Genomic DNA, 24,681 nt, shown 5'->3' with positions numbered 1-24,681 from the left:
AAAAGAGCTACAAAGAAATTTTAAGCTTTTTTCAATAATCTTGTATTTGCAACATTTATATTGATTTCTTTAAAATAATATGGGTAGATTTATAAGAAAGCAAATAATCAGTTATAGTAATTTGGTAATACCCTTGCTAGGCAAGGTTTTCAGTGTGAAAAAAGATACAAGCATAATATAAAACAATTTCAGTAAAGGAAAAAAACCTGTAATATTATATTAGAAAGATCAGTATAGAGATAGTCTCATCCACCAGAGGGCAGACAGCAGAAGCAAGAAGAACTACAATCCAGCAGCCTGTGGAACAAAAACCACATTCACAGAAAGATAGACAAGATGAAAAGGCAGAGGGCTATGTACCAGATGAAGGAACAAGATAAAACCCCAGAAAAACAACTAAATGAAATGGAGATAGGCAATCTTCCAGAAAAAGAATTCAGAAAATGATAGTGAAGATGATCCAGGACCTCAGAAAAAGAATGGAGGCAAAGATCGAGAAGATGAAAGAAATGTTTAACAAAGATCTAGAAGAATTAAAGAACAAACAAACAGAGATGAACAATACGATAACTGAAATGAAAAATACACTAGAAGGAATCAATAGCAGAATAACTGAGGCAGAAGAACGGATAAGTGACCTGGAAAACAGAATGGTGGAATTCACTGCTGTGGAACAGAATAAAGAAAAAAGAATGAAAAGAAACGAAGACAGCCTAAGAGATCTCTGGGACAACATCAAACGCAACAACATTCGCATTATAGGGGTCCCAGAAGGAGAAGAGAGAAAGGACCCGAGAAAATATTTGAAGACATTATGGTCGAAAACTTCCCTAATATGGGAAAGGAAATAGTCACCCAAGTCCAGGAAGAACAGCGAGTCCCATATAGGAGAAACCCGAGGAGAAACGTGCCAAGACACACAGTAATCAAATTGGCAAGTATTAAAGACAAAGAAAAATTATTGAAAGCAGCAAGGAAAAAAAGGACAAATAACATACAAGGGAACTCCCATAAGGTTAACAGCTGACTTCTCAGCAGAAACTCTACAAGCCAGAAGGGAGTGGCATGATATACTTAAAGTGATGAAAGGGAAGAACCTACAACCAAGATTACTCTACCCAGCAAGGATCTCATTCAGATTCGATGGAGAAATCAAAAGCTTTACAGACAAGCAAAAGCTAAGAGAATTCAGCACCACCAAACCAGCTCTACAACAAATACTAAAGGAACTTCGCTAAGTGGGAAACACAAGAGAAGAAAACGACATACAAAAACAAAACCCAAACAGTTAAGAAAATGGTAATAGGAACATACATATCGATAATTACCTTAAACATGAATGGATTAAATGCTCCAACCAAAAGATACAGGCTCGCTGAATGGATACAAAAACAGGACCCATATATATGCTGTCTACAAGAGACCCATTTCAGACCTAGGGACACATACAGACTGTAAGTGAGGGGATGGAAAAAGATATTCCATGCAAATGGAAATCAAAAGAAAGCTGACGTAGCAATACTAATATAAGATAAATAGACTTTAAAATAAAGAATGTTACAAGAGACAAGGACACTACATATTGATCAACGGATCAATCCAAGTAGAAGATATATCAATTATAAATATATATGCACCCAACATAGGAGCACCTCAATACATAAGGCAACTGCTAACAGCTATAAAAGAGGAAATCGACAGTTAACACAATAATACTGGGGGACTTTAACAGCTCACTTACACCAATGGACAGACCATCCAGACAGAAACAAAAGCTTTAAATGACATAATAGACCAGACAGATTTAATTGATATTTATAGGACATTCCATCCAAAAATAGCAGGTTACACTTTCTTCTCAAGTGCGCACAGAACATTCTCCAGGATAGATCACATCTCGGGTCACAAATCAAGCCTCAGTAAATTTAAGAAAATTGAAATCATATCAAGCATCTTTTCTGACCACAACGCTATGAGATTAGAAATCAATTATAGGGAAAAAAACGTAAAAAACACAAACACATGGAGGCTAAACAATACGTTACTAAATAACCAAGAGATCACTGAAGAAATCAAAGAGGAAATCAAAAAATACCTAGAGACAAATGACAATGAAAACATGATGATCCAAAACCTATGGGATGCAGCAAAAGCAGTTCTAAGAGGGAAGTTTATAGCTATACAAGCCTACCTCAAGAAACAAGAAAAATGTCAAATGAACAATCTAATGTTACATCTAAAGGAACTAGAGAAAGAAGAATGAACAAAACCCAAAGTTAGCAGAAGGAAAGAAATCATAAAGATCAGAGCAGAAATAAATGAAATAGAAACAAAGAAAACAATAGCAAAGATCAATGAAACTAAAAGCTGGTTCTTTGAGAGGATAAACTTGATAAACCATTAGCCAGACTCATCAAGAAAAAGAGGGAGGACTCAAATCAATAAAATCAGAAATGAAAAAGGAGAAATTACAACAGACAATGCAGAAATACAAAGCATCCTAAGAGATTACTAAAAGCAACTCCATGCCAATAAAGTGTACAACCTGGAAGAAATGGACAAATTCTTAGAAAGGTATAACCTTCCAAGACTGTACCAGGAAGAAATAGAAAATATGAACACACTAATAACAAGTAATGAAATTGAAACTGGGATTAAAAATCTTCCAACAAACAAAAGTCCAGGACCAGATGGCTTCACAGGTGAATTCTATCAAACATTTAGAGAAGAGCTAACACTCATCCTTCTCAAACTCTTCCAAAAAATTGTGGAGGAAGGAACACTCTAAAACTCATTCTACGAGGCCACCATCACCCTGATACCAAAACCAGACAAAGATACTACAAAAAAAGAAAATTACAGACCAATATCACTGATGAATATAGATGCAAAAATCCTCAACAAAATACTAGCAAACAGAATCCAACAACACATTAAAAGGATCATATACCACGATCAAGTGGGATTTATCCCAGGGATGCAAGGATTCTTCAATATATGCAAATCAATCAATGTGATACACCATATTAACAAATTGAAGAATAAAAACCATATGATCATCTCAATAGATGTAAAAAAAGCTTTTGACAGAATTCAACACCCATTTATGATAAAAACTCTCCAGTAAGTGGGCATAGAGGGAACCTGCTTCAACATAATAAAGGCCATATACGACAAACCCATAGCAAACATCATTCTCAATGGTGAAAAACTGAAAGCATTTCCACTAAGATCGGGCATAAGACAAGGATGTCCATTCTAGCCACTCTTATTCAACATAGTTTTGGAAGTCCTAGCCACGGCAAACAGAGAAGAAAAAGCAATAAGAGGAATACAGATTGGAAAAGAAGAAGTAAAACTGTCACTGCTTGCCGATGACGTAATACAATACATAGAGAATTCTAAAGATGCCACCAGAAAACTACTAGAACTAATCAATGAATTTGGTAAGGTTGCAGGATACAAAATTAATGCACAGAAGTCTCTGGCATTCCTATACACCAGCAACAAAAAATCAGAAAGAGAAATTAAGGAAATACTCCCATTTACCATTGCAACAAAACGAATAAAATACATAGGAATAAACCTGTCTAAGGAGGCAGAAGACTTGTACTCAGAAAACTATAAAACATTGATGAAAGCAATCAAAGATGACACAAATAGACGGAGAAATACATCATGCTCTTGGATTGGAAGAATTAATATTGTGAAAATGGCTATACTACCCAAAGCAATCTACAGATTCAATGCAATCCCTATCAAACTACCAATGGCATTCTTCACAGAATTAGAACAAAAAATTTTACAGTTTGTATGGAAACACAAAAGACCCCTAATAGCCAAAGCAATCTTGAGAAAGAAAGACAGAGTTGGAGGAATCAGCCTCCCCGACTTCAAACTATACCACAAAGCTACAGTAAACAAGACAGAATGGTACTGGCACAAAAACAGAAATATAGATCAATGGTACAGGATAGAATGCCCAGTGATAAACCCGCACGCGTATGGGCACCTAATTTATGACAAAGGAGGCAAGAACATAAAATCGAGAAAAGACAGACTCTTCAACAGGTGGTGCTGGGAAAACTGGACAGCTACATGTAAAAGAATGAATTTAGAACACTACCTAGCACCATACACAAAAGTACTGCAGCACTATTTACAACAGCCAGGCCATGGAACCGACCTAAATGCCCATCAACAGATGAATGGATAAAGAAGACATGGCACATATACACAATGGAATATTACCCAGCCATGAAAAGAAACGAAATTGAGTTATTTGTAGGGAGGTGGATGGACCTAGAGTCTGTCATACAGAGTGAAGTAAGTCAGAAAGGGAAAAACAAATACTGTATGCTAACACATATAAATGGAATCTAAAAAAAAAAATGGTACTGATGAACCTAGTTGCAGGGCAGAAATAAAGAGGTAGACATAGATAATGGACTTGAGGACATGGGGTGGGAGGGCGAAGCTGGGGTGATGTGAGAGTAGCATCGACATATATACACTACCGCATTTAAAATAGTTGGTTGCTGGGAAGCAGCAGCATAGAACAGGGAGATCAGTTCAGTGCTTTGCGATGACCTAGAGGGGTGGGATAGGGAGGATGGGAGGGAGGCTCAAGAGGGAGGGGACGTGGGAACATGTGTGTAAATATGGCTGATTCGCTTTGTTGTGCAACAGACACTAACAGTGTTGTGAAGCAATTAGACTCCAATAAAGATTAAGGGAAAAAAAAGATTCCTTTTAAATATATAAATATTTCAATCCTGGAAATTAATCCGTACAAAGAATTCAAGAGAAGAAGATCCTACGTTTAAAGATAGTCATTACAGGACTTCCCTAGTGGTGTAGTAGTTAAGAATCCACCTGCCAATGCAGGGGACATGGGTTTGAGCCCTGGTCCGGGAAGATCCCACATGCCACGGAGCAACTAAGCCCGTGTGCCACAACTACTGAGCCTGCACTCTAGTGCCCGTGAGCCACGACTACTGAGCTGTGTGCTACATCTACTGAAGCCCGTGTGCCTAAAGTCCATGCTCTGCAACAAGAGAAGCCACCGCAACGAGAAGCCAAGCGCACCACAACAGTAGAGTTGTGGTAGCCACAAGAGTAGCCCCTGCTCGCCGCAAGTAGAGAAAGCCCGTGTGCAGCAACGGAGAACCAACGCAGCCACAAATAAATAAATAAATTAATTAATTTTAAAAAAATAGATAGTCATTACAACACTACTAAGACACCAGAAGTAATCTAACTACACTATTACAAGCACATTTACTGCAGTTGTTTCCAGTATTTGGAACTATAATGCTTCAATGAACATCTTCAGGCATATAATCCATTATAATTTGTTTACATAAAGAAAGCCCTAATGGAATAACTGTTATTATTTAAATTATTATTATAAAATTATGAAACAACATGGAGAAATGCTTAAGTTAAAAAAAAGGAATTTCAGATACACTATAACTTTTGTATTCATAAATATTAATAAATGTAGAAAAATATTGGTAGGGCAAATTTTTTGTTGCATTAGGTTAAGAAGGTAATAGATTATAAATGAAATTTTATGCAAAGCCTTCTTATTGTCTTTACATTAAGGAAAAGAAAAATATAATAAACTAATGCATCCTCAAGCACTTATTCAAGTGATATATTCCCTCTGCTTCAAAAATCACTTCCCAAGATACCCAGATGGTTTGGTTCTTCACTTAACTCAGGAGTCTGCTTAAGAGAACAACTGATCAGATCACCCTATTTCAAACAGAACCCTGTCACTCTCCCCACAACCTCTCCTGACACATAGAGCAAGTTAGTTAATTAGTTAGTTAGTTGGCTAGTTTGATTATTGTCTGTCTTTCTCACTAGCATACATGCACCATGAAGGCAGGAACTTTGTTTTTTGTTACTGTCTCCCTAGTACCTAGAATAGTAACTGACACACACATAGTAGCTGCTCAATAAATACTTAACGAATGAGCAGACATGTGAACAATATTACAATAGCAAAATTGAGACCATCAGCTTCAGAAGAGGGTTGCCCCACTCCAAGATTAACTAGAACATGTATAAACAGGTGAACTTTTCTGGGAGAAACTCTCTTTAGCATTTACAAGGAGAGTCTACCTAAAATGAAGAGGACTATTAGCAATCCCATATGTGCAGGGAAGTACTTTGTACTGGTTCCAACTGAGGGCTCTCCCTACAGTATTAAATCAAAATTAGATTCTTCACAGCATTCCTCCCATTTTACAAGTAGGAGAAGGGAAGCTCAAAGAAATTACGTATAACCAATGTCAGTGGAAGAGCTGAAATTCAAATCTAGGCCTAACTTCAAAGCCTAACTTGGAATGTCACACCCCTAGCTTAAATGCATTCTGACCTTGACCTCTCTGTGGGAACTGAGAGTATTAACTGAGCCCAAATATCATAACCCAATAACTTTGTAAATATGAGAGCTCTCTAACTGTGCCCCACCAAAATAGCGTGTAAGCAAAACATGCACTGTGGATTCGAAAGCAGCCCATCCAAGAAACATTATTTCTAGAAATACGCTTTGACAGTAGCAGCCAGACCCAAAACAGGCAATAGGCGTAGCCAGGGTTGGGACCCAAATCATGTAGCTGCAGTGGTCTGTCATCTGTGGTCACTTCTTGATATGCCTTACCTTGTTCAACTATGCTTTCTTTGAAAAGCAGACAATTTAATAGACTTCTGAGGTCTCTATATCTAAGAATGTAAACTAATAATTTTATAAGCTGTCCTGTATTCTTTTCTACCCCTGACACACAGAAGAGCTCACTTCGCTTTTTCACTTTATCGAAGAATGTCTAGAGTCTGATCAAGTACAAAACTGAAAGCAGGCATGGGGGCTCCCTGGTGGCACAGTGGATAAGAATCTGCCTGCCAGGGCAGAGGACGCAGGTTCAATCCCTGGTCCAGGAAGATCCCACATGCCACAGAGCAACTAAGCCCCTGTGCCACAACTATGGAGCCTGCACTCTAGAGTCCATGAGCCACAACTACGGAGCCCGTGTGCCACAACTACTGAAGCCCGCATGCCTAGAGCTCGTGTTCCACAGCAAGAGTAGCCCTCGCTCACCGCAACTAGAGAAAGCCCACGCGCAGTTATGAAGACCCAATGCAGCCATACATACATACATAAATAAGTAAATAAATAAATAAACTGAAAGCAGGCAGTCCTGCTATTTAAGAAAAACAAACAAACAACACCCACAACCATCTTTCTTGCTTTTGTGTGGCACACAAACTATAACGTGCATCCATCACCTGGAGAGTCTGTCAATATGCTGACTGCTGGGCCCCATCCCATCCAGAGTTTCTGATTCAGTATCTTTGGGATGGGGCTCGAAAATTCACATTCTTGACAAGTCCCCAAGGTGATGCTGATGCTTCATAAAGCAAATGGCGTAAAACTGTGCTTGCCTATAAGTAGGCGTTACTTGAGAAAATTATAAGACATTCCGACTGACCTAGGAATGACCCTCATCTAGGCATTTACAGGGTATCTGGTCTCAAGAATGAGACAGCAGAGAAGTAACGGCCTCCGTTTCAACTCAGGTGAGTCTCAGGAGACGAATCAAAAGCAACCAGCCAAACTTGCTGTGATACCCCTGCATTTAGTAATCCAATAAACTGAGGAAGTTTCAGCACTAACTTTCCTGGAGGCTCTCTCTGGGGCCCATTACCTCTGGAGGACGGTTGAGAAACACTAACAATTAAAAGTGCCTTAGAGAGAAGAAGGGTGTTTATACTCTGGTGAGGCTCTTAGCCACAGGGGAAATTAGGGAGCACCTGCATGGCCTGGATAATGAATAATGAAAAGGAAAGACAACGGCACTGAGGATGCTAAGGCCCAATGTGCTTAGAAACTTGAACCTTAAAGAGGAATTCTCTGAACTGAAACAAAAATGCAGACGAATTTAATTTCCCAGGAGGCTCAGTAGTTAAGCTGTCATTACAGAAACTTTGCGTGTGACTATGTGACTTGGGGCAAGGCAGGATGCCTTGGACTAATTAATGGACTAACCATACGGCAGGAGACCCATTTACAGAAAACAAAGGATGAAAACAAAAATACAACCCAAGAGGGGCTTCTGATTAGTAAATGGCCTTTTTTGTCACTTGTCTCAATAAGTATGTTTTAGGTGTGGCTTCATATTGTCATGTAAAGTCATAAATGACCAAATCAGCCTTGTCTGGTTAGAAGGGGTCCCAGTCAGAAACAGTAAGAACTAGCTACCTTCATGGCACTTTCTGGTCATCTATGAATAGGGTAGTTTTCTTTTGTATCTAACTTACGTCTCTTCTTGAAATATGTCTGCATCCTGTTATTCCGCTCTCAGGCAACTTCCACCTCATAATCATCTGTGAGCAGTATTCACTTGCTGACTGTTCTACTCAACAAACCCTCAGACTTCTAAGGCTACCAGTGCAATATAAACTGACCATGACTTAGATTAAATCTCAATGAAAAATGCTGCTTAACCAAAGTGCAATCTAAAAGTGAAAGACCTAATGATTTGTGAAAAGCATCGAACAAGCTTCAGGGAGCAAGCACGTTACTACAAAGCGCTCTGACAATGGGTTTTATCAGTGCTGCTCTATCCAGGTCTGTCTTCAAATAAAGTGTACCGTGTGTCGGTGCCAAGAAAGTAAAGAGACAACAACAGCAGAAGAGGGATTGAGTCTCTGTCAAGGGGCAGTCGTGATGGTGCAGAACAAAACATGGAACTTGCTGAAATGAGACCTGAATTTAAATTCTAATTCTTTGATTTTCGAGTTGCATGGCTTTAAAAAAATCACTTTACCTCCCTGATGCTCAGTGTTTCCACCTATAACTTGGTAAAATGTGGGATAAAATTATTCTCTCAAAGTTGTGGTGGGGATTAAATGAATAATAGTTAGGAATATACAAAATACCCTGCCTGATATTTAGGACCCGACCTCCAGGAGAATGGCACAAGACACAGGCTTATCTTCACGCCTTCTTGAAACATCACCACAATAGTTAAAGAATTATTTAAAACGGAAAGGCTCATAGGAAAAAAGAGAAAAGGAAAGGACATGCCACAGATGAGATATCAATAAAATTCTCCAAAATTTAAAGTAGGTATTAGAGTGGCATGTAGCTTGGCAGAAAGAAAAAACAAGCTGAAACCTAAATCTCTGAAGGGGGAGGTGCCAATAAAACTCAAGCCACCCTGAGCTCCAAAACATCAAAGGGGCTCAGGAACTGAATGCATGAAATAGTCTTCAAGGCTGAAAACAGGATTGGTTGAAAGTCTGAAGAGCTGTCAGAAAATCAGATCTCTCCTCTTACCATAAGATGCAGTGATTATCTCTATAAATTTCAAACCAGAGGGTCTCATTGATCAGGGATACTGGACATCATAAGAAAAGAAGTCAAGCTTTTTACTAAAAATTGAGAATTAAATAAAAGTTGGCATGCCGAATGGTGAAAACCCCATCCCCCAACCTCTTTCACTAACTTTTGTAATGTCAGCAAAGGAGAATATCTCTTTGGTGAAATCTATTCAAGATGAAAGACCTAAAATATTACTAGCCAGGGGCCCCGCAGCACAATGGCCAGAGCACCCTACCTGAGTGCCATACATTTGAGTCCACCAGCCAACACGTTCCGCCTCACCCACAGAGCTTCCAGTTAGCATTTTAGTGTCTCACTCATTCTTAAGTAAAAAATGGGCAACCAAAGGTCAGCAGCATTTGGCAAAGACCACTATAACAAGATATTAGGCATCAAGATGTAATAGACGTCAAAGTTCGAAGTGGGCTGCAAGACATCCCTCAAAGTAGATAGCCACGGTCTATTTGCACAAATGACTCACACCTAGGATATAAAACAGGTAAACAGAAGGGGAAATTGAGAGAGGGATTTCTTTGGAGAAAACTGTGCTATGTGTGCTCCACCACCACCACCAAGAAGCATGCGGTATGGTTCCGGCTAACCTCAAGTCAAGAGAGGGAACTCCGTGGGATCACTCAGAGAGCTGGGTATGTGTCCCCTGCCATTAGTGGGATACAGTCGATGGTACTTGACTCATCCCAGGTGAGCATCTGGCTGAAGGGGCCTATGGCAGCTGAACAGAGCGATGTGCCTGAAATTAACTGCAGTCCCCACCGACTGCAAGAGAAATATGCAAGTTTCCCATGGTCCATGTTTGAAACTGTGAGTGAGAGTTAATCTGGAACCATTATAATCATTTCTAAGTGATCACCTCGAGGGAACAATGAGAACCCTGCAGAAAAGAGTCTCTGTGGAATGGATCCTCAAAGATCCATGTACTAAGGGGAGAACGGCCAGCCAAGACATGTAAAGGGCCACCAAGAATTTGTAATTGGATCCGGACTGAATCCACAAAAACATCCAAGTAAAAAAAGAAAGTCAGAGTTAAATATCTGCCAGGCCTGGAGAGCACAAAGCAAATTAGACAAGTTAGAATTTTCCTTTCCTCCAGTCTCACCTCTTCCACCCCTGTTTCAACCCTGGAGGGGTCAGCTATCAAGATTAGCAGTGGGTATGAGAGTGGAAGCAAGAAAGCACCAATGAAAGGCCACAACCCCCTTCCCTGGCCTCCTGCAGCTGAAAGACCCCACCAGGGGAGAGAGTAGCTGTCACTTTAAAGTTGGAATGCTTTAGCTCTTACACAGACTGAATTACCTAAGGACTTAGATTTGTGTTTTGTGTCTTAAATTGATTTTCTATTTAGAAGAGTTTATTAAGAACAATAAAAAAAGACATGGGACTGCCCAAATCTTTATTTAGAAGAAAACTTTTCCCAGTGAGTTAATTCTAAAAGGACAGGAACAGAAAAAATAAAGAAGCTTTCTGATTCCATGCATGAATCATATTTGTTCAAAAGAAACATGAAAAGAAGTCAGAAAAAAATCAAGAAAATTCAGAAAACAGAAGGAAAAAAAGCTTGCAAAAGGGGAAAAACAGGTCACATAGAAAGGATCAGGAACAAGAACAAAATTTTAAGAAAAAAACTTCTCAACCGTGGAAGCTGGAAGACAGTGAAGCAATGTCTTCAGAATGATGAAGGGCAATAGTTTCCACCTAGAATTCTATGTCAGGGCAACTTAAGGTAGACAAAATATTCTCAGATATTCAAGGTTTCAAAACTTTTACCTCCTATTCATTCTTTCTCAGGAGCTACTGGAGGTGTGCTCCACCAAAATAAAGGCAATAACATGTATTGAAAGATAGAGGGAAATAGTAAAAATAATTCCCAAGATAGCGGCCCAGAATAACGGCTTCTCAACAGGCCTGAGGAGAAACCGTTTTAGGCAGGAGCAGAAGGGTCAAAGCCTCCTGGACAGCTGTCTCCAAGAAGAGACATCTTCATGGAACTGACATATTACCAGATGTGGCTGGCCCTTTTGAGAAGGGTTTCACAGCTCTGTCAGATAAATTAGTGATAAGTACAATGAAAATTAAGCTAATGAAAAAGGGATCCAAATATTAACTTCAGGAAAAAAACAAATGTATATGAAAAGGACACCATGACAATGATAGTCATCATCATTACCAGCCTCCATGTGCCAGGCATTGTTGTAAACGCTATACTGATACTGTCTCTTAAAATCGTCATAATGACCCTAGAAGGTGAGCATTATTACTAGGCCCATTTTACTCATGAGGAAAGTGAGGTACAAAGAGGTGAAATGACTTGAACAACATCACATAGCTGATAAACACCACAGCCCAGATTTGAACCACACAGTCTAACCCCAAAATCCATGCTCTACTATATCAGTTTGTTACGTGGCTCAGCTGTGAGCAATATTTATGTGACTGTCAACATCTACACACTGAATACTGATCTGACCTATAATTATGACCTAATTATAACTAAGAGAATGGGGGAGGAATTATGTTGGGGGTAGGTGGGGTAGTCATAAAATTTCTATATCCTCATCTCTCCTGGTAGAAAGTTAATACATAATGGTTAAAACTGGGGGAAAAAAAATCAGTATATAGTAATATATTATTTAAAACATACAAATAAATAATAGAAGAAGCTAAAAAATTTACAGAGGAGAACTGGATTTGGCAGTGGAAAAAGGAAAACAAGGGACTGTTCTTTTTAATATTACTCTTGAAGGAATATTCGCATTTTTAAACTATGCGTTTGTATTTCTTTGATTAAAAAAGTCAATTTAAACAAAATTCATCAATGTTGGAAAAAGGTAGGGAGGGATGGCATTTGGTACTGAAATGGGCACTTGGATGGTAGAGGCAAGAACCAGGACCCACAAAGCAGATCAGGGAAAAGCTCTGCTGGTCTTCTTGTAACCACCCTGGGTCATACCTTCTTCACCAAACACCTCTCCACAGTGAGCGCAGAAGAAGTGCTCTGGGTGCCAGGTTTGGTTCATGGCCGTCAGCACTTTCTGGAAAAGAAACACACCAGACAGATTAAAATGCTACGGAGCTGTAAAACATGACCCCAGCTCTAAGTGAGGAGTAAAGGCTACATGAAAGCAGGGGGAAGGGCGATTTACTTACATCCAGGATGGGAGCAGCACAGTAAGCACAGCGTGGAGAAAAAAGGTGGTGGTAGTCCTTGGGGCAGTAGGCCAAGCCACTCCGCTCAAAGAAGGGACTGGAGCCAATCTCCTTTTTGCAGTGAGCGCAGACGAAGTGCTCCGGATGCCATGCTTGCCCTAGAGCATGGATCACCTAGAGAACAAAACAAAGCCTGGCAAGCGGGGGGCCCAGTTGGGGGCTCTAGGGTCCACAGGGGGCACGACTCTGGAGGGCGCTCTTCCAACAGTATTCCATGTAAACGACTCCCCCTGGAGTTACACAACACTGAGGCCTAGACCTAGGTTCTACCCATGTGGTCTCTTGTCCGTACTTTATGGATAGTAAAACAGTGCCCAACTTTCCTGAGTGATCACACTGAGAAAAGCCTATAAATGATCATTTCCACTATACTGCCCCAGAGGATGGGAGAAACAAAATGGAGCATGTTAGGGATGGACAAGAGATAACTAACTATATCTTGGCATGGAAGGGATCCCTGGAAGAGGAGAAGGCCAATGACAGTTTTTATTCCTCTGATCTGAACACCTCATCTCACACCCCATGCAAAATCAGGTCTCAAAGCCCTTTATTATGGTTTTGGTGAAGGACGATGCCCGAGCAGGAGTTTGTGGCCATGATATGGAGCCGAGTGCAGCTAAAAATCGAAATCAGTTGATTTACACCCAGAATGTCTGAACAGAGGGAGCAGTGAGAAAGTTCCCCTGGGCGAAGGCAGTACAAGAAAACGGTTAAGAGCTCACACTCGGGAGCCAGACTCTCCTGGGTTTGGATCTTACCTCTACCTCCTACTAGACCTTGGACATGTCAGTTAATGACCCTGAGCCCCCGGGTTCCTCATCTTTATGAAGGGCTTGTGACCCCTGAAGGGCTAACGTGACCGTTAAATAAAGGAATACTTGTAAAGTGCCTTGTTCAGTGCCTGGAGCACTGTAAGGGATCAGTAACTATTACTAAACTGTCTTAGAATATAAGGAAAAAGAGCAGTCCTTAGTGGGATGGAGACAGACATACACACAGACACAGACGGATGTAGGATCAACGTCTTGGCCTATCCCACCTTTCCAGCAATCGGCTTCCAGCAGGAAACACAATGGCCCTTGGGCACTGTCGCAATTCCAAGGTCCTGCAGTTCCTGCTCCAAGCCCCCCAGCATTGAGTCCAGGGAGGCCTTGTGATCCTGCTTGTCTGGTAAGTGTTTCTTGCTTGTATCTGCTTTCACTGTAACCTGTATCACGAAGAGAACCATAAAGAGACTCATCCTCACCGGCATCTTCTGCGTGATCCCTTAGTCTTTTGCTAACCTTCCTCCAAGGCACTGGGAGAATCTAACATTGTAACACCAATAAAAATGCTTTCATTTCCTTTTCATTCTGAGTTCCTCAGGGCAAATGAAATCTGACTAATCTTCCTCTGTTTGCAAATCTTTTCTGGCAATAGGAAATTGAATATATGAAGATGATACTTTATCTCTTATGATGACTACAGGTCAACAATTAACCTTATCTTCTTTTTATTCATTTATTTTGCAATATTTATTGGGCACCTGGTTTGTGCCACTCACTGCTCTAGGCTCTTGGTATAGAACAATGTACAAGACCAACCAAGTGTCTGCCATCATGCAGTTTACATTCTCTGGGTAATAGACAATAAGCAATTAAAGAAATAAATATACGATGTATATCTCAGGTGGAGATAAGCTTAAGTTACATATTGAGACAAATGACAGAGGGTGGAATGGAGAGGAAAAACTGATTTAGATGAGGGTGATTGGAGAAGGTATCACATCCAGAAATATTGATATTTGTGGGAAAAGCATTCCAGAGGGAAGGAAGGCCCAGAGGAAGGAGACAGTCTGACACATAAAAAGAAAAGTAAAAAAGGTCAGTAGGGCTAGAGCAGAGGGAGTGAGTCAGGAAAAAATGATGGAAAAAGAGGCAAAGATCACAGAGGGCCCTCAGGATAAAAGCTGAAGTTTTATTCCAAGGGTGATGGAACCATTTTGTTTCAAGCATGAGAGTGAAAGAATCTGATTTACAAGATCCTTGTGGCAGCCGAGTGAGGAATTAGGTGTGCGCAAGCCAGAGTGGAATTAGAGGCACTAGTTAGGCAGGAGACCATTATAACAGCTCAAACTAGAAATGACTTGGACCAGTGCCAGTGGAGAAGGCGGTGAGAAGTTGTCAGATAAGACTTGCTGATGGATTGGATTTATTGAAGCAAAACTCCAAAACAGTTACTATAAAACGTTCAAAGGAAAAACCTCAAATTACAAAACAGAACAAATTACAAATTGCCCAACTTACCCTTCGTCAACTCTTGTCCTGAGATTCCATCTCTCTCAACTCCTTTCCAACTGGGCTACTGCAACCATCTATCTAATACTTCCTGATCAGAGAACTACAGTGATTCTCCAATGCTTCCTACGGGCCCAGTCGCTCCGCGGCATGTGGGATCTTCCCGGACCGGGGCACGAACCCATGTCCCCGGCATTGTCAGGTGGACTCTCAACCACTGCGCCACCAGGGAAGCCCCTCCAGCATGGAATTTGTAGCATCGGATGGACATTCAAAGTCTCCCATCCACTGCCCTCGCTTTACCTTTCCAATCTCATCTTTTATTCCTCAGTAAAAAGCCTCCATTGTTTAAAGCCAGCCAGGTTCCCTGCAGTCTCCTGAATGTGATCTGTTACTGTCTGCCTTCACGTCTCTACTTATCCACTTTTTACTGCCTGGAATAACCTCACATTATCTCACTAATCCAAAATGCTCATTTCCCTTCAAGAATCTTATCATATGACACATTTCCTTCCTCCTCTCTTATATAATGTTAGTGCCAAAGAGAGTAGTGTTCAAAAGGTTAACATGGAAAAGGCCTGAAAGTACCTAAGTAAAAACACAATAATGTATCTATAGCTACACATCGTACATTTACATCTATAGCTATTTGCTGGTATATTCCAGAATACTTTTGAAAGGGTATGTAAAAAGTAGAAAGATTTTTTTTCTAGTATTTTCAGATATACAGTGCAATGAGGAATGCACCCAGCTTTACTGTAGACATTAAAGAAAACCTTGTTTCTGATATTCATTCATTTGTCCCTCTAATAAGTACGCATTATCCATAATGTATCAGGAACAGTGCTGGGCATTGGAAGTCCAAAGGTGAGCCACAGAGATAAGCTTCCTGCCCTTCCAATCACACACATTTTTATACACTGCCCTGAAATTATTTCATAGTCATTTCATGGGCGCATATCATATCCCCCAACCAATTCAGAATGGATGGATTCTCTACCTTAAGAATTCTAGCTCAATATTCTGTAATAACCTAAATGGGAAAAGAATTTGAAAAGGAATATATACGTGTATATGTATAAATGAATCACTTTTTTGTACACCTGAAACTAACACAACACTGTTAATCAACTATACTCCAACATAAAATAGTTTAAAAAAAGAATGAATTCTAGATGATAATTCCCTTAATAAATTCTTAGGTCCATTTATGTCAGTTCCATTCCCTGCCAGGACAGTGAGCTTGCCGCCCATGCTCTGGAGACTAGAACAAGGGGGCAGATTTTATCTCAGTATGAGTTTAGGACTCATCCTTCCTACTGTCAAAGCCACACTTTGCTCTCCCTTGTCCTGACCCAGCTTTCCCACGGGTCTCCTCCATCCCACTCAGGGGGTTCTCTTTAACAGCCCTTCCACACTTTATCCAGCTTTAGTGGCAAACGATCTTTCTTTTATTCTATAAGTGTCACAGAGTCTTATGCCTCATTTTATCAAGCACACTCCAAGCCCCTTGAGATCAGAACCCATATCACAGTATCTTTTATGTCTAGATAATACACCTTAAAAAAACTGATACAGGGCTGCCCTCGTGGTGCAGAGGTTGAGAGTCCGCCTGCCGATGCAGGGGACACGGGTTCGTGCCCTGGTCCGGGAAGATCCCACATGCCGTGGAGCGGCTGGGCCTGTGAGCCATGGCCACTGAGCCTGCGCGTCCGGAGCCTGTGCTCCGCAACGGGAGAGGCCACAACAGTGAGAGGCCCGCATACCGCAAAACAAACAAACAAAAAAACGGATACAAATGAACTTATATACAAAACAGAAATGGACCCACAGACATAAAAAGCAAACTTATGGTTACCAAAGGGGTAAAGGGGTGGCGGGGGGTAAATTAGGAGTTTGGGATTAACATATACACACTACTATATCTAAAACAGATAACCAACAAGGACCTGCTGGATAGCACAGGGAACTATACTCAATATTTTGTAATAACCTATAAGGGAAAAGAATCAGTTATATACACACACACAACTTAATCACTTTGCTGTACCCCTGAAACCAATACAACATATTGTAAATCAAGTATACTTCAGTTTAGAAGAAATACATAGTACAAATTTGAGTTCATCCATTGGATTAAATTTAGTATGGCAAAATGAATAATGACTTAGGAGAGTTTCTCAAGGGGGAATGCAGAGCTGAGTTCACAGAGATAAGACCCTGAAGGCTGTATCGCAGGGACGGTGCTCACCTGGGTCTGCATCTCACACAGGTGGGCCATCAGCTCCTCCAGCTGCACAGCTGCTGAGGTTTTCGGAGGTGGTGGTGATTCCTTTGGCTCCTGGACCTCACTATAGGGAGAAAACAACAAGTCATACCAACACATCAAACTCAAATAACTGTTAGGCCATGTATAAAGTACCAGAAAATGCAGTTTTAACTATTAACCCCTTAGATATGACTAAAACTAGAGACAGAGACTATTTTTCAAAAATAGGTACTAAACATCTGAACAAGGTCTCCCTGCCTTTGTCTCCATGTCTCCCTCTGGTCGTCTCTCAAAAACGGACTATTGTTCTCAAGTGCATGAAGAAAAGTGCCGGACCTATAGCTGGGTGGCCATTCTCCCCCAACAACCAGGAAAAAAGCAGCCTCTGAAAAGAGTTTGAAGACCACGGTCCAATGTGTATTTTTTATTTTAACAGCATTCTTTTTAAAATTATAGGGCTTCCCTGGTGGCACAGTGGTTGAGAGTCCGCCTGCCGATGCAGGGGACGTGGGTTCGTGCCCCGGTCCGGGAAGATCCCACATGCCGCGGAGGGGCTGGGCCTGTGAGCCATGGCCGCTGAGCCTGCGTGTCCGGAGCCTGTGCTCCGCAACGGGAGAGGCCACAACAGTGAGAGGCCCGTGTACCGCAAAAAAAAATAATAATAATAAAATAAAATTATAAAGTATTATATCTTCTTTCAGTTACTGTCAAGTGAAAGACAAAAAATAAATATATAATATACATACTATATATTTATATGTTTAATATATATTTATATAACATATAATAACATTTATATAATATATAAAATACATAAAAATAAATAAATACAGAGAAGACATTGGTCCATGGGCCCCAGAAACAGTAAACAGAGTTTTATTCAAATACCTGCATAATCATTAGTAAAATGAACCACATGTGAGGACACAAAATAGAGTCTAATAAATTCTAAGAAGTAAATCATACAGACCATATTCTATCTACTTAAGTAAAAATAAAGTAATTCTAAGTAATTCTTGGGAGAAAGAAAACATTAACAATTTTCAAACTATTTAGAAATAGCTATAAAATCACACATGCTCTTCAGAGTTGAAAGCAAAATGTTATTGAAAGGAAAAATAGAAATAGACTTAGGTGCAATATTGAAAAATAAAAAAGACCAGAAGCAAATGAAACATCCAACTCAAGACTCGCAAAAGATAAAATAATAATTAAACAGGAGGAATAAAAGCATAAATCAATTAAACAGAAAACAAGCCAAAAAAAGTAACAGCTTTTTGGGAGCATTGTGTAAATTACCAAGTACATAATAAAATATGGAAAAATAACCCAATAGGTTCAATGAATATCTCAGAAACTTGGTACTAAAACCAAAGACAGAATGGTGCACGTGTGTGTGTGTGTGGTGGTGTGTACACCAGTCATCCAAGAATGGTTCAACATTACAAAAAGGATTACTATAATTCAGTATACTAACAGAAAAAGAGAAAAGCTTTATAAACGTATTGAGAAGTACTGAAAAGCAATTGAAAACAAATTTAACCACCATTCCTGTTGTTGAAGATCGAGGAGAAGAAGAAAAATTCCATAACCTGACAAAATATGTCCATAAAAATCTATAACAAGCCTCATATTTAATAGTCAAATACTAAACACACTTCTAATTAAGGGAAGAGGAGGACAAGGCCCCTACTGCCATTGCTAGTCTCCAATATTATTCCAGAATGCATTAGCAAATGCATTTAAAAGTAAAAATAAGAGTTTTATATATTTTAAAGAAAAACGTAAAGCACTCTCACTCTTTTTAAATATATAATAATATTCCTAGAAAATGAGAGATAAATGATATAACAACTATTATAATGAATTTTTAAAAATCACGATGGCTACAAGATACGAGAATAAAATGAAATAATTAGTGTCTTTCCTATAGACCAGGGGTGACTGATTTGAAAATCCAATGAGAAAAATGTGTTCACAATACCAAGAAAAAAATATATTAAGTATTAAAGAATAAATCTAACAAGAAATGTGTAAGATTTCTATGAAGAAAAATCACTAAAAAGAAGACCTACCTAAATAAAGATGCATAACATGATGTCAGTTTCTCCCAATTAAACTATAAATTCAATGTAATCCATACAAAAATTATAATCCAATTATTCAAGTTCATAGGCTGATGCTAAAATTCAATACAAGCGAGAACACTCAAGGCAATTTTGAAGGAAAAAAAAAAAACAGGGATAACTTGTCCCAGTAGATGCGGTATCCTATAGAGTGATAATAATTTAATTTGTGTGATGTTGGTAAAGAAACAGACAAGTAGATCAAAAGTAGGGTAGACTAGAAAACCCAGAAACAGACTCTGGTACCTGTGAGCACTTTGCATATGGTAAACATGGCATTTCAAATAATCAGAAACAGACTATTAGAATGAAGGTACATGATAACCTATTTGGAACACAATAAATTTAGATCCCTAACACACTGTACACACAAATGTGTTTTTAATGAATTCAAGATATAAATGTTTAAACAAAAATACTAGAAGAAAATGGAGGATTTTTTAATAATTTGGAGTGATAAAGACTTTCCCAAGAATGGCATAAAACTGAAGTGATGTCAAAAAAGAAAACATATTGATGAAGATAGTATTAAAAAATTTAACATGAGTAAATATTTAAAACATTAACAATATTCAAATATTTAAAAGTTGATTAATCAATAGTAAAAATATAACCCAAGAGAAACCTGAGCTAAGGATTTTTTAAAAAGTAAGTTTCAGAAAAAGAAATTTGAATGTTTACTACATAAAAATATACTCAATCTCAATCTTTAATATGGAAATTAAATGGTGAGATACCATTTTTTTCCCGTGATTCAAAGTTTTGAAAGATTGACAATATGCAGTGTTGGCAAAAGTCAGGGTTATATCTATAGATACATTTACATATATTATAGGTAGCTACATAAATTATAAAACCCTTTGCAAGGCAGCATCTGTCAATATCTCAAATGCATATACCCTTGGATGCAGCAATTTCACTTCTAAGACTCTACCCTACAGAAAAATTGGACATATCTATAAAGATATACGTACAAGAACATTCCTTAAAACACAAAAGCAGAATAGTTTTTATGAGCAAATTGAAACTAAACTAAATGAACATATAGTCAAATAAATTATGGTCCACCCATGCTATAGAATAACCCTGCAGGTGCTAAAAAGAATGCCGACATAGAATTTTATGAACTAAGGAAGACTTCTAATTCATATTGTTAACTTAAAAAAGCAAGGCCCAACAACGGTGAGAGGCCTGCATACCGCAAGAAAAAAAAAAAAAAAAGCAAGGCCCAGAACAGTATGAAAAATATCCTTCCATTTATGTAATTTTAAAAGCACAGATACATAAGTATGAATATGCATACACAAAGGTCTGTAAGAAGACATACCTACCGGCACAGTTACCTAAGGAGCTGGTAATTAGGTGGTGGGAGGAACGACTCTTCTGGAGGTGGTCTCACATCTTACCCTGTATGTCTTGCATTACTTTGACTATTTTTTTTTTTGGTGGTGCCAGCGTGGCTTGCGGGATCTTAGTTCCCCAACCAGGGATTGAACCCGGGCCCAGCAGTGAAAGCACAGAGTCCTAATCACTGGACCACTAGGGAAGTCCCTTCTTTGACTTTTTTTAAAGACTATTTTTTAGGGCAGTTTTAGGTTTACAGCAATATTAAGCAGAAGATACCTCTCTGACATTTTATGTATGTGAGTTTATAAAATAATTGTGTACATGAAGTTGTATTTTCAAAACAAAGGTCCTCTATACTAGAAAAGAAACAATGATGAAAACAGGTGAGGCGGTAGGGGTGGCAGACGGGTAGTTATACACACATGCACACATTCATAAATAACGATTCCGTAAACGACCTTCCGTATACCACATTATACACTGCTGTGAGTCCTACTAAAATTATTTTTAAATATAAAATTAATATGTTAAATGTAGAACATTTTAAAACTGCAGAGGAATACAAAGAAAAAACTAAACCACACATGATCTTCCTTTTGAGAGGCAGTTAATTCTCTAGACATGCTGGCTTACACTTTTACACTCTTCTGTGATTGTGTATGATTTTAGAAAATTTGAATATTACTGTTTTTTTCATGTTTTAAAGTTAACATTTTCCCATATCCTTATGCACATTCTTATCTTGGCAAACGTAATAGTTAACATTTATTGAGTGTGTATACTACACCAGGCACTCTGTAAAGGGTTTTACACATGTTCTCTTTAAATCCTCATAAAAACCTTAAAGGTAAGTTTTATCACTCCCAGATGAAAAAACTGGGGCCTAGAGAAGTTAAAAACTTTGCTCTACCCAAGACAGATGGCAAATAACAGAGCTTGGGCCTGCAGACTGTGAAGCTTGTGTTTTCTATCACTAAATTATCTTTTTAAATGATATATAAAGGCTATATAGTTTCCAAATGCATAATGTGCCATTATTTACTAAATCAATCACTTATTGTTAGACACCTAGATTGCTTCTGATTTTCACTGTTATAATCAACACTGCTACATAAATATTTGATATTTATTTCCATAGAGTACACTCTGAGAAGTGGAATCACTGGGTTATATAGGTAACTGACTCTGGAATAATGTTTGCAATCAACATTAACCAAGAAGCTTAGCTAACAACCCACCAAACTGTGTGTGTGTGTGACAGAGACACAAACACACACACACACACACACACACACACACACACAAAGCAATAAATAAAACCAAATATTCTACGTCTTTCACTAAATGTATTTTCAAAAATGACAACAAAGTCTTACTACTTTACTTATTTTTATGTATTTATCAGCTAGGGAAAAATTAGAAGGAAGATGCTTATCGTCCTCTCTTAAGAAAAAAAGACTATCTCTTGGGTACAACAGGTCCTGCTACTGACTCAGTTTGAGCATTTAACAAGGAAAATTTAGGAGGAAGTGGATCTCTTCCCTTCTTAAAAGACTTTGCCTTTTAGGTACAACATGGCCTCCTGCCCCACATAAGTTTGGGTTGTTTTTTTGTTTTTTTGGAGTAGGGGTGTTTAATCTAAGAACAAAAATGGTCAGGTGACTGATTACAAGTGACTGATTTAGTTCTTGGAGGCTTCCAACAAAGTACAGAGGAGCTCTCTCTCACAACTCTTTTCAGGCATAATCCCTTAGTAATTGCCGCCACAGGCATGTGTCTTAGAAATACAAAAGGCAGCAGGACTGGGAACACATTCTTCTGCCCTGTGCCCCAGTGTAGGATAAATGTAGTTTCTTATATGGGTCTGTATAATCATAAAAACCTGTCCATCTCACAGGTGGGGTATACTTGCGCTTATTGAAAGAACTCTTACTGGTTTCTAACTAGACTCCTAGTGCAGCGTATAAAGAGAAACAGATCATTGCCAAAATACCCTAAGAGTAATTGAGTCAACAATATAAACTTCCAAATAAGAAATAAGAGACCTTGAAGAGTTGATGTTTGCCTCACTACAGGAAATGTTTGTGAAAAGAGAGAAACCTCAAATCAGAGCTCCTTTGATTTGTCCCCAGACCTATTGAAGATGATACAGGCGCTTAGCATGCCATCAGCAACAACTTCATTACTCAGAGGTTTTAATAATACAAATACAAGAGATGCGTTTAAAAAAAATCCAGACTTCTCAAGTGAGGGGCTTCAGTTTTTTTCCCCATTCATTCCTCTGCAATATTTTTATGAAGTCTCCCTCCCTATTCTTACCAAAATTCTTTCTGTTCATATAAAAGATACATTTCTAAATACTATCATATTGTTATATTCATGACTAGTGTTTCAAGGTATTGGTACTTTTAAAGTTGAAACGAATGTTTGGTTAATTTAAGCAAGCCAGAGGAAATGGTGGAAACAATGCAGGAATCTTGTTTCTGTGTCTCATGCTCCATCTGTACACGTGAGCCTTGCTGGCTCTGAATTATACCAGCCTCGGGTTTGCATCAGTCCATTACATATTTACTAGGCCACCTGGATTTCATATCACTCTCCCACTCAGATCTACACAATAAGTATCATTCAGTAATGGTTAAGTACATCGATCAAGGTCCACTCAGGAAAATACAAACACTAGGAGTAAGAAGAAGGAATTTAATCCAGAAATTTGATTACACAGGTGATGGGAGAGCTAAGAAGCAAACAGAAAACATTGAGGGAACCCAGAGATTAGCTACAGCAGGAAGCCATGAGGCCAAAGGGACAAAGCAAAGAGGCAAAGTTACCAGAGCCCAGGAGCCCAGGTTAACAGGCATAAACTGGAACCACAGCAGACCTGTTTTTCTCCAGCTGAAGCCATAAAAGTAGATATAACTGCTGACAGAGACACTGTGGAGAGAGAGATTGGGGGAGCAAAGGCCCTAAATTTCCCTGCCTTTCACCCTCCAGTCTCTCCACAGTGCCTCCCATTGGTTGAAACCAGTAAAAGCCTACAGACCCTGGAGCCTGGAAAACCCAACCTGCAGGGTTCAGCTCCCCTGGAGTACAGAGCAGAGCAAGAGAAGAGGGAGAAAGGGGTCTGATGGGAAATAGATCACAGATTTGTACTACAGAGGAGGGGGTGTCAAGAAGTTACCACTGGCATGCCATCAACTGATCACAATGCCAGATATACAGGAAAATGGCTGTTGGTTGGGCTGGTTCTCATCGTATACGTTCCTGTGTTTATTAGTATTTCCATTAAAGTCTTGGTTTTCTCAATTTAAAAGAAAATCAATATTAACTGAGAGCCTACTGTGTACCAGGTACTGTTTTGTTGTTGCTGTTGTTTTGCTTTGTTTTCATTTTTTTACAAGGGGGAGAGACAGGAAGGCCTATGAGACACGCCCATCAGGCAGCTTCCTAGAACTGGAATAAGCTGGCATGTGTATTAGTAAACTGGCTTCACTCCCATCAAAGTAGAAAGTGCCTTAAAGTGGGGAGTTGTAAAAAGACTTCAAGAGATAGCACAGGTCCTTCCCTTATTTTTACACCGTGTGTGCCCTATTGGCTGCAATTCTGAAACCAAGTGATATGTGGTGTAGTACCCCTCACCAAGCATGGACCTTTACTATCTACATTTTCAACCTTTGTTTCCCAGAATGCTGTCTCACTTTTTTTAAAAAATTGCAAGCTATAACTGAAGAGAGACAGGAAAAGTGGCCTTTTAATTTTTTTTAGACTGTCAATTCTGCTTTGGCCAGAAGAGATAATTTAGTAAGTGGATCTGTTTCAATATGTAACTTTTATTAAAAGGAAATCCCTCCATCACTAAATACATTTTGAGCAAATATGGAAAGAAGTATATATTCATTAATCTTCCATGGAGACACACTGTTTTAGTGCAGCCCTGATCCTGGGTCTGATTTTGTCGGCATCCTGCTGAAATTTCTTTAGGTGTTTTCTCTTTTGTGAACTGAAGCATGATATCTGAAATGGCTGGGCCAAAACATCTGTGGT

At 39.1% G+C, this 24,681-nt stretch overlaps 1 protein-coding gene across 4 annotated transcripts in view; it reads right to left on the bottom strand.

The window, feature by feature from the left end:
- LPXN (leupaxin) overlaps nucleotides 1-24,681 on the bottom strand; it is a 41,295-nt gene that overhangs the window by 2,776 nt on the left and 13,838 nt on the right. For all 4 annotated transcript variants that reach the window (XM_024748584.1, XM_024748585.1, XM_024748586.1 and 1 more), the window contains 4 exons: nucleotides 17,147-17,246; nucleotides 13,659-13,826; nucleotides 12,560-12,733; nucleotides 12,363-12,444 (listed from right to left, as the gene is read on the bottom strand). In XM_024748584.1, coding sequence (XP_024604352.1) covers nucleotides 12,363-12,444; nucleotides 12,560-12,733; nucleotides 13,659-13,826; nucleotides 17,147-17,246 — 524 coding nt within the window. The remainder of the gene's footprint in view (nucleotides 1-12,362; nucleotides 12,445-12,559; nucleotides 12,734-13,658; nucleotides 13,827-17,146; nucleotides 17,247-24,681) is intronic.

The sequence above is a fragment of the Neophocaena asiaeorientalis genome, unplaced genomic scaffold (assembly GCF_003031525.2).
Source record: "Neophocaena asiaeorientalis asiaeorientalis breed wild unplaced genomic scaffold, Neophocaena_asiaeorientalis_V1.1 scaffold43, whole genome shotgun sequence".
Classification (NCBI taxonomy): Eukaryota; Metazoa; Chordata; class Mammalia; order Artiodactyla; family Phocoenidae; genus Neophocaena; species Neophocaena asiaeorientalis.
The sequence above is the reverse complement of the archived record's forward strand: the minus strand, read 5'-3'. Positions and strand labels throughout refer to the sequence as shown.